This window comes from Malus domestica, chromosome 15 (genome assembly GCF_042453785.1).
Source record: "Malus domestica chromosome 15, GDT2T_hap1".
NCBI classification, from domain to species: Eukaryota; Viridiplantae; Streptophyta; class Magnoliopsida; order Rosales; family Rosaceae; genus Malus; species Malus domestica.
The window spans coordinates 11,223,538-11,244,348 of NC_091675.1; the positions used below are offsets into that span (position 1 = coordinate 11,223,538).

Consider the following 20,811-nt stretch of genomic DNA (forward strand, 5'->3'; position numbering starts at 1 on the left):
CCTATAAAAAACACTTTAAGTGCTTTATGCAATAAGCACATATCTGGTGCTTTTTAAAAAAAAAACACTTAAAGTGCTTTTGGAATTCAAAATCAATTTAACCAAAAACGCTTTCAAGCATTTTAAAAGTACATCCAAACAAGCACTTAGTTAGAAGTACATTTAGTTGTCAAATAATCATTATAAAACCCAAAACAAGCTATAAGTCTTATCCAACGTCAAACCCTGCCTTAATTTATGGGACCTGGATTGTCTGCCTCCTCATCTCATATTCTTCCCATCTCTTCCTATTTATGCGATCACGGTTAAGTCACGTTAACATTTTATATTGATGTTTTATAGAAATAATAATATAAAAAATAATAAAAATATAAAATGTTGACATGACTTAACCGTGATCATAGAAATAAGAGTGGATGAGAAGGGGATAGGATGGGGGAGGAGAAACAATCCAAGTCCTAATTTGTGTTGGGTCGTGAGCTCTTGTTTCAGTGCGCCTGATTGAACAGGATAAGTCCAATTAAATTGAATATAAATTTTGTTCGTTGTTACAAATCGAATATGAATCTCATATTCATATAAAAAACGAAGTAGGTGTCAAAATTCGACCTTAGACACGGTTTTCCAAGCCAATCAAACCGGCCCATGTTATACCAAAACCCCAAATCCAACCCAAAGCTAATTCTAGTCAGCCCACCAAACGTGCCACAAGAAAGGCTGCACTCAGTGGTACGTTTCTGAGCCCATCATATATATTGGATTGGATCTACAATTTGGTCCAAGGTGACCGTACTGCCAGTTTGAGGCCGGATCCAATTTGAGGCCCATTAGTATTTTTCTAAGTTTTTCCTTTTATTTTTGTTGAAATAAAAACGTATAATAGTTCAAAATTATATCATAAGAACTTTGAATTAAAGCTAACGTAAAAAAAAAAAAAAAAATTGATTTGTGTCACCATAAAGTAAGATGATAAGATTAAGTAATTAAGCAAATAATGTCATCAGTATCTTTAAATTTAAGTAAACCAATAGTGTCCACATAAACCCAAACCTCAAGTTTAATATTTTCCAAAACTCCAAAAATGGCTTGAGTGAGTATCAATCATGAATCATAACCTCTATGTGGATGCATTCAACCTATTCTCTTTTCTTGTGTTGTTTATTCTCCGGCAACTGTAAGATACTGCAAATGTTATGTTCGGTTCACGAATGAAAATAGTTCTCTATTTGAAATTTTAGCAATAACGATATTGAGCCGCAGGGATAAAATGATTATAACTTAGCGATGAATATCCTCCTTTGCATCTAAGTTTCGAATTCAAATCGTTTCTCGTTGGTTATTGATTGTATATGATAAGGATTGAATATAAAAATATATCGAGACGTAGAGTAGAAGTTATGGATGCACAAAGTGCATGGGTCCACCATCCAGATTCTATTCTTAACCTTAATGTAAACCCAAAACCATTAGAAAGTAAAAAGCGTTGTGGATTCAATTACCCTTTGAAGGTATGAAAATATTTAACTACTTTAAACAACCAAAGTGCAAATGCAATGATATGCCGTCTATGGCCCGCACTTACAAATTGCAGTGTACTATGCTACACTGCTCTTAGAATGTGTGAGAAAGGAGATATTTTTCGATGCAGAGAAAATGCGGTTCGGTATAATATGTGATGTATAATTAGTTGAATTTTTTTTTCAAGTTTCTAACTAATTGTATTATAATATTTGATGTATTAGTTAGTGTGCTTGGTGCACTGAGAACGAAAATATTTTTCAATGTGTTTGGAACATGAGATGACATACCATGTATAACTATACAGGTGGTGAGACACTTGTGCTAAAAAAATTAACAACTTAAAAAATGAAATTTCTTCCACTTATATAATGACACGTGATTTAACACCCGTTCGCAGCACACTTAAAAATCTCTCATGAGAAAGGAAGAAAAACGAGATTCACGAGTACTTGGTTTGTTTCCTATTTGGAAATTTACATTTGTCAAAAAAAGCCTCAAATTTGACATTTGGGACATACTTTTAGGAAAACAACTCACTGAATTATTTCGAAACATATTACAATGACAGTATTTTAATAGGCCATTTGAACTACTTTTTTTTTTAAATTAACTCATTTCGTAACTAATTTCAAATTTTTAACTAAAAATAAAATAATTATATTATTAAACAAACGATATTATCTACATTAAAAAACAATAACTCATAATAAGCCAGTAATAAAAATAAAATTATCATTAACAACACATATCAATACATAATTAATTTTAAAATACCGCAACAATAGCTCCCTTCATTTAGATAGAGTTTTCTCACATTTTTTGGCACAATTTGAAATCAACATGAAGTCAATCACAATTTATGATTATTTATAAATGTGATGGGCAAAGGGTCCCAATAAGTGTCGTGATTGGATTGGATGATAGCCTCGATCTCTATGTCATTTTCTTTGTTTATTAGAATTAATTGTTCAAACTTCAAATTTCACACAAAACAAAGACAAAGAATTGAAAACACACCGCACCGGACACGCTTTCTTTCCGGTTGGAGCTGACTTAATCCAACAACCTTAAACTATTCATCCCCAACAAGGAAATTTCTTCCACCATAAATGTCCCCACTCCAAGAAATTAACATATCCCCACAAATTGATCGTCCGTTGTTAATCAAGGAAGTTGAAACGCATGACATATAGAAAGACACGTTCAATTCGTGATCAGATCGATATTTGAAATGAATATCATACTACAATTAGAGATTTTTTTTTATGTACTCGATATTCTACTGTAAGACATGTGATTCGTGTTAATCTACATGATGAACGAACCATAATTACACATCAAACTCAGGTATTAACGACGTAAATGGACTTCGAACATGAGATCTTAGCCCACAAGTGAACATAAATACTATTACATAATAAGTCAAAAGTTAAACATATTAGAGCTCATTTAGATGTGCTTTTAAAATGATCGAAAACGATTTTGGTAAAAATGTTTTTAGAACTAATCTTTAGTAAAAATACAAGTAAATAATGGAAAAACACTTAAATGTTTCCTAAGAGAAACACATAAATGGTGTTTATTTCAGAAAGCACTTCAAGTGCTTTTGGAACCCAAAAACGTTTTATCTAAAAGTATTATCAGTTATTTTAAAAGCACATCCAAACGAATTCTTAGACTGCGTTATAAATTTGAGATACTAGTACAGTAATTTTCAACTCCAATGGATTGGATTCGAAATTACCATCCAACGGTGGAGAGGCAAGGATGATCTAGAGCTACAGTTGACCCTACCATAGAGTATTTAATCATGAAAAGTTCAGGCCTGTCCGGAGCAAAGGAAGACCAAACGGCAACTGCAAACCAAAGAGAGAGAGAACATGGGCAAAGCAGCATAAAAGAAAAGGAGTCATTTTTATTTTCAAATCCAAACGCTCCAATTCATCAATTCCACCTCACCAAATCCCAACAATTCAAAAACCCACGCCTCAGAATCCTCCAATCTTCAAAACCCGCATCGCATTTCCTCAAAATTCGATCAAATTCCCCTGCTTTCCCATGCAGTTCTGTTTTCAAATTCCCTCTTTTGCTTCTTAATCCTCTCTCTCTCTCTCTCTCTCTCTCTCTCTCATATCATTGTTCTTCAATCCTGTTCTTTTCACCAGAATTTCAAATAATCCAAACAATCAAGAATCCTATAATTTTCTTCAAATTTCTCGGAAACGAACTTAATTCAATCCGAAAGCTTTCTGAAATCCAATCATGGGAATTCAGAAGGACAGGGTTCGATTCAACGTCGGAGGAAGAATCTTCGAAACAACCGCCACGACACTCGCAAACGCCGGCCGCAATTCGGTGTTCGGAGCGATGTTCGACGAGGACTGGAATCTCCAATCCGACAATACCAACGAATACTTCATTGATCGCAACCCCGATTGCTTCGCCGTCCTCCTCGATCTTCTCCGAACCCAAGAGCTCTGCATCCCGGCCACCATGTCCGAAAAGCTTCTCTACAGGGAAGCCTTGTATTACGGCCTCCTCGACCACGTCCGATCAGCCAAGTGGGGCCCATTTGATGGCAACAGGCTGTGGCTTTCCCGGACAGTAGCCGGACAAGCTCCGGGCGACGGCACGGCGATTCGTGCTGGCCCGGATGGCGGTTGCTGCGTCGCCCACGGCTCGATGGTCCATGTGTATGATTGGATGGTGGAAGAGCACCCGCCAATCAACCTTGACTACCAGAGAGTCAATGATGTTGGTTGGGTCGACTCGGAGAGCATTGTGATCAGCGTTTGTGAGCGGCTCGGCCGCGGAGACGGCGGAATGGGGCTGTTCAGCTCGTCGAACGGCGAGCTCAGGTACAAATTTCAAGTTAGTCATGAGAATCAAGTTAAGAGCTTTACTGCCGGAGCTTTGAGTTTTGGTTCCGACTACAAGATTTTTTCGAGCTGCAAAGGTCGGAGCAATGAGTACGGCGTTGGTGTTTGGGATCAAATGACCGGAAAGCAGACCGATTTCTTCTACGAACCGCCCGGCTGGTCGCTCGGCGATGCTGACAAGCTGCAATGGCTACATGGGAGCAACTGTTTGTTGGTCGCAACGTTGTTTCCTAGAAAGGACAACTGTTACATAAGTTTGTTGGATTTCAGGGAGAAGAAGATGGTCTGGTCGTGGTCTGATATCGGAGCTCCGATCACCGTGGACGAGAAGAGGGTGAGAGATGCGATTGCAATGGAGGACAGCAACTCGATTTGCGTGGTGAACGAGTATGAAGATTTGGGGTTTATCGACATCAGAAACTCCGGCGGAAGCGTGCGGTGGAGCTCGAGGAGCAGGCTCATGAAGGGGAAAATGCCTGATGAGCCTTGCTACCCTAAGCTGGCATTGCATGAGGGGCAGCTCTTTTCGTCCATGAACGATTCAATTTCGGTGTTTTGTGGTCCTGAATGGGTTTTAACGTCCAGGCTCCGGCGAAGCTATGGAGGTTCGATTTGTGACTTCTCGATAGGTGGGGATCGGCTTTTTGCTCTTCACAGCGAGGAAAATGTGTTTGACATATGGGAGACTCCACCTCCTCCGATCATATGATTCGCCTTACGATTCCTGATGTTTTGAAGATCGCGTTTTTCATAGGTTTTTCTGTACTGTTAGATTGTAGGAGATGGAGAGTTGCAGCATTACTTATGTAGGTTTAGGAAATTTAGAGATACTTCAGAGTTCTGAAGATTGTATAGGGTTTGCTGAGCTCACTACAAACAATCAAAGTGTTTGCTTTACCTACTATTAACCGAATGAAATCGATTGCTTAACCGCCATAACTAGAAATGTGGTACCTTTGCACATCCACTGATTATATGTCATCTGTCACAAAACGAGGACAGAGATTCTTACGTATGACCAAAAATACGTGAAACTAAACGGAATAGGGAGGGTGGAATTTATCCCGGTTACACCCAAGTTTTTGTCCGCTTTCAGACAGACCCTCTCTTTCGCTTTTTTGTCGTACGCTTTGCCAAAGTGATATCCTGCACATATTTTGATGCAGCTTAAGACGCTTTGGTAAGATTCCAGATTTGGAGGGAGATGCCCTTTGGCATGTGAGCGGTTGCAACTGCCAACCCTTTGCAGGCCAAGGGATTTTATGAATTGCATAGCTTTAGACAAAGAGGTTAGGTTTGGCCTTTGAATATTATGAACCTTCTTTGACCTCTTCCTCCGCTTTCGTTGATTCATTCTATCAACGTTCACACGTTAAAGTCGACAGAAACTTCAGCAGGGTTGACTAATTAGGGCATCTCACATACCAGCTTTGACCAACAGTTTGGTAAGGCCAAAAATTGGGGTCTCCAGTCTCGTCCTCTTGTGCAACGTTCCCAGCATATGACATAGTCGGGCAACCCTACCGAGCTTTCTTCTAAAAGCGAAGTGGGATTTTCTTCCCACTTTACTAGAACCCTACATAGGGAGGGACATCAAATACTTAATTAAACTTGACTTCCTTGTTGTATGCGCCTGCTTAGTATTTTAATGTGTCCTTGTACTTAATTAGTAAGATATGAAGCTAACTAACCTGACATTAAAGTAAGATCAAGTTCTACTTAATTTACAAATTAGAGAAACCCTTGTCAGCCTTTAAAAAAAATGATCAACACTAATTCCAACCAACATTACCCTTACCAACATCTAGTTTAATCCATGGCCTCACTGGGGGGGGTTCTGACTCATTTCTTCAATTTCAGTGTGGGCACATGTTATACCGTTGTAGCAGGACCGAGTAGTCATTACGGCTGCCACACTACGGCAGCAGACCCATTAGGGTATGGACCAAGGGCAGAGGGGTAAGGCTGGTTTATGTGCCGGGTGGACGGGCTGTGTGGTCTGAATGCTAAGTTTTTCTCGCTATAGTAGAGGGAAAACACCACAAATGTTCAAGAAGAACTTAAACTCTAGAGGATTACTATTGCATGATTAGCTACCATAATTTTACCTTGACAACGAAGAGGATGACGCCAACGCCTGCGTAAGGCGCTATAACGTGAACTTCCGGGAAATTTCCGTCAATCAATTCTCCATTTATGATAAAAAAAAAATCTAAAAAGGAGTGTAAACATAAGCAATAACATGTAAAAAAATTGGGATAGCATACCTATCTTGACCCAAAAGGAAAAGGGTAAGAGATAAGGACCAAAACGGCTGTGACCCTACAAGGCAAACAAGTAGATCAAGCATAATCGGGCATTGCTTTTTTAAGGAACTTAATTGGATGAGACTCGATTCCAGGGGCAAGTTTGTCAAAGGCAACGTAATTCTCCTCCTTGTCGTAAACATGGCACACTGTCAGTATCGTCTTCATCAAACGCCAATTCCATGTAGCCTCGTTCATATACTGTTAATCACATGGAAAAAAAGAAAAAAGAATGAAGATAAATCGTTTTGCTTTCTTATGCCTTTCGAACCTTTTTGACCGCCGCTTTTTGAACAGTTCTGCTTTACATTCAGGTCATATTTGTTTACGGCTAATCACAAGAAGAATATGTAGAAGAAAATGATGATATCTACCTTTCCCCAGTTTTGTTGAAGAGACTTGTGAGCTGCACGTAGGTTATAACTTGGAATCCTTGGAGATATGTGGTGTGGTATATGGACATTGATATCATGGCAGAGGGTCTCGATCCTGTTGAGAAAATAATGGATCTGTTAGAAAAGTCTATGTAAGAACCGTTAATGTATCAGTTTATTCTTTTTGGATGAACAAACAAATCGGTAAAACACTTTAAGAGTGTGGAACGCAAAGAACGAAGATAGCGCCATCAGAAATATATAGTATCTCCAGTAAAAGCTGACTAAACTGCCTAACCATGTTTGTTTAAAAAATATACTGCAATCATGTCAGATTTAAAGATCCAAATGACATAACGAAGAATACCATCCGGGGTAATCACAATGCACTGTTCCATTAAGTTGAGCCTGAGCAGCATTCCACTCATCCGCAGTTTTGAAAGGTATATGAGGTGCAGTATGGTGTACCATCGTGAATGTGCTCATCTATAGATCCATACAAAATTGAAAAACAAAATTCAGAGTAAGCTTGATAACTATAAAAATGGTCAAAGCAACAGCAATACATGCTAAGTACTGCAATAAAATTAAAGCATAAGGGAATTGGAAGTAGTGTTACCCAAAAGTGATATCCCAAAAATGGCATCAGCCAAAACTTTATCCATCCCAAGATCCCTGCCTTGTACACGATCAATGGCCAACCAATCCCCATAAACGCAAAAACACAAGCCAAACTTATCTTCACCCTTTTCAATTCACTTGGTCTGAACATGTTCAAATTGAAGTGGACGATCATCCTATCACGAAACCAAGTAAACCTTATATAACATGTTTATTGGATATACACAAATTAAGAATCCTGACTACAGATCTCCATTACTTATTTAACGACCGCAAACAAAGGAAAGATCAACAATGCGTGATTCCTTTTTATAGTTACATACCAATGAGCTATTGACATCCAAGGCCGAAGTGGGCCATATCCATAAATGATTGCCTGGCGAAAAATAGCAGATGAATCAAACTCGTCTTTAAAAACAGGCTGCCAAGCTGTATCCTCCACCAACCTAAAATGATGAGGTAAAAAGAAAAATTCAAGTTAAGAGTTAGAAACATATTTAAAACATGGAAACATTACGCCTAAGGAAGAAGTTATGATTTAGAAACACAGACATGTTTGTTTTTGCATGATGACGATCATGCTTAAACCGCCATGGTTCGTATGGGTATATCAACGGCAGAAAGGCCAGCGTTCCAACAATGTCTTCCAGTAATTTGTTTTTTGAGAATGATTTGTGCGCACAATCATGACCTATAACAAAAAACTTCACAATTTGAAAGGCAAAACCAAAAAGGAATGAGTTGGCTTCGATATATAATAGTGATCCGGAAAAAAAAAAAAAACGAATGAAGAAAGTTACAAGAACCAATATACTATAAAGATAAGTGCTTTGAACAAACCCCAGTAACTGCAGTCCCCGTCCATGCCCAAGCCAGAGGAAGTAGATACCATGGGGCTTTCGAAATCATAAAGAGCCCCAATGCATAGGAAGTTGCAGATATTAGAACTGACTTCCATGCTTTCACATCATCAATCTCAAACACCTTAAAATACGAAAACAAGAAGAAAACGGTTACATTTGGGATTGTTTACATTTATCAACAAATTGTTAACTGAAATCAATACATTGCACTTGCATAGAAAAAAAAATGGTGGGTTATACTACATCTTCCACACATACTATGGAAAGAAGATTTCCTTCCCTTTTTTTAAACTACCAAATGGAAACTAATCGAAAAACGAAATGGATATCAAACGGGCGCTAAATTCACTCATTTGAACAAACTACTGGCAGTCTAACTCACAAAGAATCCCCAGAAAAAAATGTCAAAAATCCTAAACAGATGCATCAGGTTAAAAACAAGTTGCATTGGCGGTGTGGCTCTGAGATTAACATTATCCGAAAAGACAATACCTTTTTCGGAAGGGTCTCGATGACATCCTTCAGCGTAACGTTATCCGGAAGCGGCTCTCCAATCTGTTTGAACCCATAGCTTTCAGCCAATTGTTTTCTGTACTCAGCACTGTCAGCTTCCGGAGGCGGCGCAACTGGAACGGCAACCGCCTGCACAACCGCCGTCCAATTTCTACGACTCGAACATTGCTGCCTTTTGATTCCCTTTCGGAGAGCGCCGTCCAATCTCAGATAGCAGATTCCTGAAGAGTAATGGGTTCCGATTCTTCGCCTCTGAATTGGGTTCTGATGGGGTCCCTGCAACCCAAATTTCCAATATTTGAAAAACCAACACTCAAATTTCCAAAATTTGAAAAACAAGAGTAAAAAGAGACGCTTTGAGCAACTGGTTATCAAAATGTAGAGCTTTACCGTTGTGAGGAACGCAGAATTTGCAAGCCTGCACGCCATTTTTGAACAGAAATCGCAGCAATCCCAGCTCACAAGGACCCCCAACACACCAGAGCCGCTTGCTCCCCTTCTGCAAGTGTGAGAGTTGAAGGGTGAAAAGGATAGGCTTTTTTTGGTGGAGAATTATAAAAGGGACCGCTGCGGGTGCAGCTTGCCTTGCGTTCTGATTCCGCGTGGATAGATTTTCCGCAACTCACTACAACCGCCAGTTGTTATTTGTCACTCGTCGCTCTTCCCGTCGACACAAAAAGCTGATATTTCCGTACAACAAGAGTAGTCAATTGGCGTGAAAATTTCGTGCTTTGTGTGTAATGATGTATTTACTGAGGTACCTAATTTTTAGTACTTAGTGGGGGCAATGTTTGAATTAGTCTTGCTATGAAACAGACGTCTTTTTAATAAGTAATTATAGTCGGTGTGTCGTGTATAATGTATCTATGTTATTGCAACAAGTAAAAAAAAAAAAATAGTAGTATTAATATTATTATTTATGGTGCATCTTTTCTTTGATAAACAAAGTATTGTTTGTTAATATTTTTTAATAATGTGTTAATGCTATTGTAGCCAATGGCGAATATCAATGTAGTCATTTGTTCCTTAATAGGACTTTCTAAACATATAATTTATAAACATGGCTCGATTATAAGTACTTTTAAAATGATTGAAAACATTTTTAGAAAAAAATGTTTTTGGGTTCCAAAAGTAGTTAAAGTTGTGTTTCTTCCAATAAGCACTTCAAGGACTTTTCCAAGATTCACTTGCGTTTTTACTAAGGATTGGTTCTAAAAATAAAACGTTTTCAATCATTTCAAAAGTACTTCTAAACAAACTCTAATTAACGTAATTGGACAAGAGTATTAGTGGTAGAACCAAGCATTTAATCATACCACACAAAAATGGTGTCAATGGTTGGACATAATTGGGGCCAAAATACAAAAATGATATTATTTAAAGACACGAAATTGACACATTTCTTGATATAGAGCTCGTTTGGATGTGCTTTTAAAATGACTGAAAACGTTTTTAGTGAAAATATTTTTAGAACCAGTCATTAGTAAAAATGCAAGTAAATCTTGAACAAGCACTTAAAGTGCTTCATGGAGAAAGCACATAACTAATTCTTCTTGCAGAAAGCACTTCAAAAGCTTTTGGAACCCAAATTTTTTTTTTTCTAAAAATGCTTTCAATTATTTTAAAAGTACATCCAAACGAGCTCATACTCTTTAACATACCTACCACACCTTATAATTCATACATAACGATCACGCTTTGTTATTCATACATAACGACCATGCCGACCACGCCTTGTAATTCAGACAATATATTTCCATGGGACATGTGAAGAATTCGTGTAAAACATTCATGATATGATTTGTGTGATAAATAAAAAAATTGAATTCCACTTCTCTCTTTTCGACTGAGACTTTTCTTGGGTTCGTGCATTTCCACAAATCCAACTTCCAATAGGCCAACAAGAGAAAACATGGGAAACGATTTTAATATTTTTCTGCTTTGTTTGACGGGAATTACGTTTCCTTCCTTCGTTTCTTTTATGCTAAATTTATTAAGTTATTTAGGTGCAGAGAGACGAACACACTACTCTAACCAACTTGATTAAGCTTAACTTATAATATTGTGTTGGGACATAACTTTCTACCTTCTTTCTTGTAATTGTCTAGTCTGGACCACTGTTAAAAAAAACGCCCTAGGCGGCGCCTTGGAACTGAGGCGATTTTGTGCAAAACGGCTGGAAAAATCGAGGTGGCTCTAGGCGGCTGGGTGGTTTTTTTTTTTTTTTTTGAAATTTGTTTAAAGTCTAAGTTCTAATTATACCTTGAACTTTTGTTAATTTTATTTAATAGGTGTGTTGTGTACCAACTTAAATTCCGGGATGCTAAAGATAAATATCTTACATTACTAAATTTCCTTATTTTCCTCCTATTATCCATTTTATGTTATTTTAAATTGTGAACTTGTTGTACATATGTCATCTTACAATACTCCTCACTATGATTATATGGCATATATGCTTAATGTGTTTTTAAATTTTGGACTTGTTGGATACTCTTTTTGCATTTTATCATTTTTTATTATCTTATTCATGGATTTCTGATGCGTAAAATAACTAAACACACAAATTAAACCCTCTTTTTATCAATTGTAGTAAAGTATGTAAGTAGGGATCGTTCTAGGCCGGGGATTAGGAGGGATTGCTAAATCACTTGGAAACTGACTTGAAAACGTGAAAACAAAGTTTAAAACACTAACTAGACTCAAAGAATGCAAAACTATACTTTAAAACACTAAAACAAACCAAAAGACTCAAAACAGCCCCTAAACATTCAAAACTACTTTAAACACACAATTTGGGCAGTTTTGGGACTCTAACACAAACTTGGACGAATTTTGGTTTTCTAATGAACTAAAACACTTAAAAACATAATCTAAGACAAGTTCTAATTAATATGACTCAAAGAAATAAGATGGGATTGATTTTGGATGAAAATAATTAAATTAAGACAAGAACAAAGTAAACAAATTCTTAGACAAATTTAAGTGAATCAAAACAGATTGTAAAATGAATTTGAATGAAACTTATGGATGGAAGATTAGCTAGGAGGTTCTTCTCCACATATGTCACACTTGCATACAAAACGATTTCCAGTTGCTTTTCGATAAGCTATGAATACTCAACGCCCCAAATTAACCGTGAATTGCACTAATTAACCCTCAGTTTTTTCCACAAGTTATTAGGTTGGATGATTGCATACGACAACCCAAAACATTCCCTACAAGTTCCCTACATGAATTGCATAATAGAGATACAAGCAAGAATCATTAAGTTCTATGAAAAACATAAGCATTGACGAGGCACTCGTTACTATGATTTGCATGAAACTTATGCCAAGAGTTTACTTAACGTGATTGTGACTAGCAACCTTCACTACTTGTGACTATAAGTTTATAACGATTAGGTGAAACTCCCTTATATTCTAGCGTCAAATTCATGCATGAAAATTAAGCGTGCACTCTTAACCAACATACACAAATTAGTTTTTATATGAACGGATAAGTAAATTGAATTCACAACTTATGAATCACAACTGGATGTAATCAAATCATATTGCAAGTATGAACATAGTTTCGAATCACCCCCTAACTAAGAGGGGTTTAGTTCCTCATACTCACAAAGCAAAGATACATAAATTTAGACATTAAAATCAAAGGAAAGAAAACACCTAAAATGCTCCAACTTGGTAGCAAGTGCATCCAAGATTCCTCCTTTCCCTTGCTTGCGGCAGATTGGGTTATGGACAGATTTTGGGTAGTATTATGATGTAGAATGGATGGGGAATGGTATGGAAGGGTTTAGGGTGAGTATGGAGGAGTGTTTGATGGTTGGAGGGTGGTGGAGAACTAGGCAAAGAGGGTGGAAGAAGGTGGAGTGGCTGTTATGTTTTCTAGGCACTAGAATGGTGTTTTTGGGGTGTTTTGCTTCCTAGGGTGTGTATGGACGAATTTTTGTGATAAAATGATGAATATGGGGGATTGTCCTCTGGCCAAGGGGTGTAAACATGTATTTATAGGCCCCAAAAACCTTAGAAAATCAGGTTAGGTTAAGGATGAAATGCATGGCAATTTGTGTGTGTGGTGTGCAATGGTCCAAGGGTGAAAATGAAGTAATGATGCAAAGTGTGAAGGGTAAAATGGAGTGGTGTTGTAGCTAGGGAGCATGAATGATTGTGTACATTGCATAGAGATGGAAAAGGAGGTGAAATGTGTCAACAAATGGGTCAAAGGTGCAACAACATGTGTTGCACATGGCATTGGATTCCAAATGTGAATGATGGAGCATCAATTGGTGCATGTAATGGATGTAAATGTTGTCTAAAATCTAATGAGTGAAGGGAACAAGAGGTATCAAGCAATTGAGTGTAATAATTAAATGAATTGAAGCATGAAATTAGAAATTATGTAGGGGACAAGAGTGATCAAGCATGGCATGGAATCCGAAGGGAATTCTATGTGGTTTGCATGGCAAGGAATGCAAGTTGGGGTGACAGATTTTTTTGGGCTGTTTTCTTCATCTTTTGGACCATAATTCTTCATATTCTTGGCCTCTTTAGCTCTCAAATTCATCCATCCACTTGGCCCATGCATTTGCTATCCATTCCAAGCCCGAAACATGCTCCAAAGGCCTCCAAAATGCATCTTCTTGCATACTTTGTACTTAGAGTCTGAAAACACACAAAAATAACTTTAAACACTAAAATAACTAAGGAAATACAACGTAAATGCACAAGAACAAGCTAACTAAGTCGCATAAATATGCTCCTATCAATTTCATACAAGTATAATTTTTTGTAAGTGTCAATATGTACTTATTTACAAGATATACAAGAAATTTACCTAAAGGCGGCGCCTAGGTGCTAGGCGCTAGCCCACCGCCCGACTAGCGCCTAACGTTTTTTAGAACCTTGGTCTGGACAATACGACAATATAGGATATAAGTAGAGGTGGCAAATCAATACATTAGTTTGATTTTACATTTACACCTACCAATCTCATCCCGATATTATGGTAATATTAAGTTAAACGGATCGTAAAGGGTACCCATTAACAATCTAGTGGCTTGATTTGCCACTTTTAGACATAAGATCATGATGTTTTAAGATTAATCCAAGCATGCTCCATGGAGTTTAACAATTCTCAGTAACAAATTTGCAAGAATCTAATCACGTCGTATGCGACTAAGGAGTTGGACATTTTCTCGCGCCCACTCCAAAGTAGGGCTGGGTTTGGTTTATAACGGTTTGGTTTTTTGCTAAAACCGAAACCAAACCGAAATTTCGGTTCGGTTTTTTTCGGTTTCGGTTTTTTCTGGTTCGGGTTTCGGTTATTTTTTTTTTCTTTTTTTCTCAAAAACTATCAACCTCCCAGTTCTCATATATCAGCGAAGTGAGAGCCTCAAAATCCTGAATATATTCAAGCATTTCAACTACTTATGATCAAGCAGATCGAATTCAAAATTTCAAAACTTAAGCAAATACAGAAACATATATTCTTCAATGAAATGTACAGGATTCGAAATTCTAAAACTTTAAAATTTGCAAAATCATGAAATAATTCAACAAATTAACTGATACAGATCGAAACAAAAAAAAAAGCAAATGAGTTCGTCTAAATGCCATAATCGGACTCCAATATCGCATGCCCAGTGCCCACATTCAAATTCATAGTCAAGTCCACAATAGATCTAGAAAAATACAAAACATATTCAGAGAAAAATACAAACTTTTCCACCTTAAATTACATAAATTTCAAATGGGTAACCATAAAATTAAAAACCCATAAACTGAAAAATAAATAAAACCCACAACCTTTGCTGCAGCGACATCGCAGTGATTGTCGCAAGCTCTTACAATTCCTCTTTTCGTCGGGTCTCGAAAGGGGTGAGGGAAAATCATTGTTTGGAAGAAAGAATCCGCGAGGAGGACAAGAGAACACTGGAGAAAGAGTGATTTGGAGGAAGAGAGGAAGGAGAGGGAGAGAGAGAGAGAGAGAGAGAGAGACTGAGGAAGCAAGGCAGAAAGGAAGCAGCGGCGGGGAGAGAGAGCGAGTATTTGAGTCTCAAACTTTGAGATCTGAAAATGAAATGGGAGTGGGACATAGAGACGGCTAGGGTTTTAAGCTTAAGAAATTTTATAAAGCATTCAATATAAGAAACCTATAAATAGGGGTGGATTTTTTTGCCAAATTGCCGTGCCAACCGAATTGCCAACCGTGCCATACCGATTTTGTGCCAAATTTTTTGTGCCAATCGGTAATGGTACGGTATTGTACCGTACCGAAATTTCATGGTACGGTATTGGTAATGGATATCATTACCACGGTATTACCTTATCGTACCGAACATATAATATAATATATAATTTATAAATTATATAATATATAATTATATAACACATATTTATAATATTCTAATAATTTGATATGATGAAAGAGGCTCAACCTCGGTTCAAGATTCCAAATAGGAAGAAGATTGCGGCTAGTGTGTGTGATTTATATGTGTTGGAGAAGTCTAAGTTATTTGAAGCAATGCATAATCAAAGGGTAAGTATCACAACCGATACTTGGACATCGGTACAAAACATTAACTACATGGTAGTTACCGCTCACTTCATGGATAGGGAATGAAAGTTTCACAAATGGATCATAAACTTCATAAAGATCACAGGTCATAAGGGAGAAGACATTGGGAAAGTTCTAGAAGTGTGCTTGAACCAATGGGGGATAGAGACGATCTTTAGCATGGGGAAAACTTCTATTTGTTTTGGTTCGTAGCTTCTATTTGGATTGTAAACTTAATTTTCATCATGAATCTTGATGCATCATTTGAATTATTGTGTGTGTGAATTGTGAATGATGAATAATAGATGAATTTAGGCTACAAAGTATTAGATAAAGGTACAATAAAAAAGTTTTGCACTTGAATTGGGTTAAAAAAGCCAAAACAAATTTTGTCCCAAAACAAAGTGGCAATTACCATTGCCATACCATGCCAACCGAACATTTGGCAATACCGAACTTCGGTATACCGAAAGTTTAGTATGGTATTGGTAATAGATTTTACCAAACCGAAAGTTTGGTACGGTAATTGGTACGAGGGTTTTGGTACGGTAACCATACCGAACCCACCCCTACCTATAAATAATATACTGGTACAATTATAACAACATAAAGCCTACTAAGTTGGCTTGCAGCACCTAAACCCAACCTGCAGGTCAGGGGTTCAAACCATGACGACAACATGTTTTTTAGTATTTATGTATATATATATATTTTTTTCGGTTCGGTTCGGTCCGGTTCGGTTTTCGAACCTCAAAAACCGAAACCGAACCAGCCAGATTCGGTTCGGTTCGGTTTGACAGTTTCGGTTCGGTTTTTTTCGGCCTCGGTTCGGTTTGGTTTTCGGTTTTTTTCGGTTTTCGGTTATTTGAACCCACCCCTACTCCAAAGAGTGCACCCTACTGAAATGGTCATTTTTTTTTTTCAATATGCATATGAATAAGCGATGAAGAATACTACTGATTTTTTGCTTGAAAGATGATTAAGAAAATTAACGATCCGATTAGAATTTATAACATATATACAATAAAAGTTCGTTAATCACAATTGAGTGGCCAAAAACGTACATCTTTTGGCGGAGTTTTGATGTTTTGCATTGATCATTGATCAATAATCATGTCAACTCCTTCAGAAGAAGAATAATATGAGGTCATGGTCGCACTTGTTACAGATTTTAGTCCCACACCAGCCGGCTAAGGACGCCATCTTCCCATCAACCAAATTAAATGACATTCTCAATGGCCTTTTGTTCTGGGACTGAGTCAAGGACCTGTCCAGACCTGAAAGGATTATCCATCTTCTGCCGTAACATTGAGATGCCCTCACCTTGAATTTAATATCTGACAATATTTGAGCACATTATTAGTAAATTCGGAGCGTTTTTAAGTTCTCAGAAAACAGTTTTAGCTCTTACAAACGGAATCACAAACACGTCTTGAATATCATTTCTCCCACAAGTAGGAAAAAAAAAAAAAAAAAAACCAGTGCTTACAGAACAATGGCAATTCGCTATCTTTTCCTGTTCATCTTTGCACTTCTGCACAAACCTCACAAGATTAATTCAAGTAAGCATGTTTTCTACAGTTGATTTATTTTCCTAATCCATCAGTCAATCCATTTGACAGAGTTTAATTAGTCTGTTTTTTCTTTTTCTTTTCGTTTTCTTGACCAGGTGCTTGCACATTGGATTTTACCAGGTTCCCTTTCGAAGCGCAAAGCAAGTGCTTTGACATGGATGCCGCAGCTTCTTCGTGTTGCAGCTCTGCCCTCCAATCTCTCTTCCAAGCAATGACTCTAAAATCTAGCCAATCCAGATCCATATACCTCGAGATTTCAGAAGCTCAGAATTGTACGAACATATTCGAAAATCTTCACAACAGGATCAATCTTAACAAATGTGAGCTCCAAGACTTTATCTCCTCTTCAACACGGGACCTGTGTTCGAACAATGTGGATCAAATTATTGATCTTATCGGGGTTGAAACGTATAACGAGTTACGCTTCAATTGTAAGGACTTATCTAGCAGGAATCACCGCGATGAAGTGTGTTTCGATTGCGTTGTTTCTTACAGGAAAACCTTGCAAGTGCTAAAGGAAAGAAATAGAGCAAGTGACAAAAGGTGTGCTGAAGCTCTACTTGTTAGTCTAGCTAGCTCAGATGTTCAATCCACAAACTTTGTTCAGGGAACTTTTTCGTGTTTGTGGAACGAGATTCGTAAGATTCTATATCGATCTATATATTCGTTAGATTTCTTGGACCACAAGGTTTCTCTTATACTTGATTTTTCCCAGACTGATGATCCTGTTCTTGTGTTTCTGCAGAGTCTCCATGGCCTACACAAAAAAGTCCAAACAAAGCTTATATCTTGGGATCCAAGAAACTCCTTGCCATAGTGATCGTGGCAGTGGCGCTGGTGATTTTAACTCCGATTCTTTACAAGATTACCAGGAAGCAACTAAAATATGCAAGCGAAAAAGATATCGAAATCCTATCCGGTGAGCATTCTGTTAAAATTAATTAGCCTCTTAAATCCAAGGATTAACAAATTAAGAAGTGCATGGCCACTCATATATTCGTTGTTGCGCGCGGTCATATATAGTCTCCAAGAAGACAACAGAGGATGAATTAATGAGTTTCTTCAACTGCTCCGGTCTTTACATATTCTCACGAGATGAAGTGCTGAAAGCTACCAACTATTTTGACGATTTAAACTTAATTGGAGAGACAAAACTTGGTATGAACTATGATCCGTATTATGATGCTAATCATCATTAAAATTTTTGATTAACTACACTCAAAAATTGGGTTGAGGTTGAAACTCACAGATCCTTCAGGGAAATACTATGTTGGAATAATGCCGAGTGGAATGCCGACGGTGATTAAGAGACTAAACCAGGGGATTAGGGTTCCGAGTTTTGGGGATGAGGCGTGCCGGAAAGCGAAGATTAGGCATCCTAACCTGGTGAGCACTGTGGGGTATTGTGACAAAGGAGAACACTGTCTTGTTTACGAGCACTGCGTAAATGGTAGCCTAGCAGGCTGGCTATTTGGTAAGACTAATCAGTATACTTTGTGCCGTATATCTGCATAACTATATGCAGTAATTAAACACTAATTAGGGTTTAGCAGGTAATGGAGCAGGTAATGTGAAGGCACCAATCTTGACATGGGAACCTCGAATGCAGATATCGATCGGCGTTGCTCGCGGATTATGTTTCCTCCATGCTAATCCCTTGGATAAAATGGTTCATGGAGATGTAAAGGTAAATAATTAATTTTGGTTTAGACTTTAAACATCATTAGAGAAACTAATTACTATTACTAACCAATGAATGACTGTCAGGTAGCAAACATATTTCTGACTGAGAAACTTGAAGCCAAGATCATAGACTCCGACTTGTCAAGCTTCAAGCCACATGAAAGAAAAGGGTTGCGAACCATCAAGACAGACGTTTTTGATTTCGGGTTTCTTCTGCTCCAAGTTTTGACAGGAAAGAAGGCAAAATCACTAATTGAGGAGGTTTGCTCTAATCCTAATTTCATCTAGAAACCACATACGGTCTAGAAATTCGTTGTGCATGACGCTAAAATGCCGAATTTTGTTGGCTTGACATGGTTGAATGACCAAAACACAAAACCTTGTGATTAATGGCTGACCTGAACATCTAGTTAGCAGCCATTGAAGTCGATGTGGAGAGTTTGAAATCTGCGGGAAGCAATAGTCTTCTACAAAGCACCCACCCTTATCAACTCATTCAATGGGAAGTCTATATGTTGTGTCGTAGGGTTTGCAGGGACTACCAGGATTGTATAGCTTTTAGGGTTTTGACTTTTGTCCACTAAAGAGAATTCATCACAGCCATTTAACCTCATTTAGAAGTGTTTTTAAAATGGATGAAAATGCTTTTGGTGAAAATGTTTTTGGAACCAATCCTTAGTAAAAATGCAAGTGAATCTTGGAAAAGCAATTGAAGTGCTTCCTATAAGAAGCACATAGGAAGCACTTTAAGCACCAAGTGCTTTAGAAACCCAAAAATATTTTCACTAAAAGCGTTTTTAGTCATTTTAAAAATAGTTTCAAATAAGCCAATGTTATCATATCAAGATGTTAATGACATTAACTTGCCCTTTTAAGACACAACGGTCAACAAACTAATTACATGTGATTTCATGTAAGCATGGTATTAGACCCTAATTACATTCTTATTGATTTGTAGGATCATTTTAAGGTTGATTTATGTTTGAATTCAAATCAACCTTAATGTTAGAATTCAAATCCAACAAATTGTGGTTCCATTAGGTGTTTGTTTAACAAATAACGGGCATTGTGTTCAGAGAAAAACCGATATATAGTGTATTGTAACCTAATTGATATGTGTCATATGTGTTGCAAATTTATGCAGGCAAGAGATGCAATACTAAAAGGAGCAAGTATAAGTGCCATGGCGGATCCACGGTTAAATGGGGCTTATGTTGCCTCTGAATTTCGAAATGTCTTGGCCATAGCCGTTCGATGCACGGCTCCGAATGAAGGGGAAAGACCATACATGGAAGAGGTTGTAAGGAAACTTGAAGAAACACAAAATTTAGTTTGAAGGACTGAAACGTATTTTCGGCACATTGAAATTTTTTTCCCGTTATTTTGGCAAAAAAGAAGAAAAATTGTTGCAACCAGTCAATAGGTGGAGATGCGGAGTTGTATTTTTCTTCATACCATGTATTTCAAAATCTTGGTATGAAAATGTAACAGGCGCTAATATAATAGTCTCAAATCTTTTGTCAAGGTTTCTGCTTTAGTGTAACGAAATTAGATAAACATGATCACTTGTAAAATTTGTCACGTGATCAAAGATGTGGACACATAGTAGTTTAAAGCTAGTGATACCCAATAATTTCATGCCTAAGATGAATATTTAGATAAGGGTTTTTCGTATCACGTCTCATTCTACTAAAGACACATAAAAGATATCTCAACATTTGAAGAGCAACCTACATAGCACGAGTAAATCGTCCCCATTGTATGATGCGTTTGACACTAGTCTTGTTGAATTACCAATATGAAACACCAAAATTCTTCTCCATTCGAAACTACATGGTGAACATGAATGACATTGTATTCGTGCCATATGTACATTCAAGTCCACTATTATGGGCCTAGAATAATCAGTTCAGTCC

General features: G+C 37.5%; 3 protein-coding genes and 1 long non-coding RNA gene across 4 annotated transcripts; 2 read left to right on the top strand and 2 right to left on the bottom strand.

The window, feature by feature from the left end:
• The first annotated feature begins 1,152 nt into the window (after window positions 1–1,152).
• LOC114821833 (BTB/POZ domain-containing protein At2g24240) lies at window positions 1,153–5,346 on the top strand. The gene has a single exon (XM_029095291.2). The coding sequence runs from the start codon at window positions 3,784–3,786 to the stop codon at window positions 5,107–5,109; it is 1,326 nt and encodes a 441-aa protein (XP_028951124.1). The 5' UTR covers window positions 1,153–3,783; the 3' UTR covers window positions 5,110–5,346.
• Window positions 5,347–6,572: 1,226 nt separating this feature from the next.
• LOC114821832 (omega-6 fatty acid desaturase, chloroplastic) lies at window positions 6,573–13,061 on the bottom strand. The gene is made up of 9 exons (XM_029095290.2): window positions 9,468–13,061; window positions 9,057–9,353; window positions 8,542–8,685; window positions 8,254–8,405; window positions 8,025–8,147; window positions 7,700–7,877; window positions 7,448–7,566; window positions 7,081–7,195; window positions 6,573–6,907 (listed from the first exon to the last, which is right to left on the bottom strand). The coding sequence occupies exons 1-9, from the start codon at window positions 9,504–9,506 to the stop codon at window positions 6,743–6,745; spliced, it is 1,332 nt and encodes a 443-aa protein (XP_028951123.2). The 5' UTR covers window positions 9,507–13,061; the 3' UTR covers window positions 6,573–6,742.
• A 1,505-nt stretch (window positions 13,062–14,566) lies between these two features.
• On the bottom strand, window positions 14,567–15,167 carry LOC139192416 (uncharacterized). Its single transcript, XR_011576572.1, has 2 exons — window positions 14,888–15,167; window positions 14,567–14,763 (listed from the first exon to the last, which is right to left on the bottom strand). It is a non-coding gene; the product is annotated as an uncharacterized lncRNA (long non-coding RNA).
• A 1,966-nt stretch (window positions 15,168–17,133) lies between these two features.
• LOC103400320 (protein STRUBBELIG-RECEPTOR FAMILY 8-like) lies at window positions 17,134–20,231 on the top strand. Its single transcript, XM_029093357.2, has 7 exons — window positions 17,134–17,200; window positions 17,308–17,850; window positions 17,958–18,131; window positions 18,462–18,655; window positions 18,756–18,899; window positions 18,980–19,156; window positions 20,040–20,231. The coding sequence occupies exons 1-7, from the start codon at window positions 17,134–17,136 to the stop codon at window positions 20,229–20,231; spliced, it is 1,491 nt and encodes a 496-aa protein (XP_028949190.2).
• Window positions 20,232–20,811: the final 580 nt, after the last annotated feature.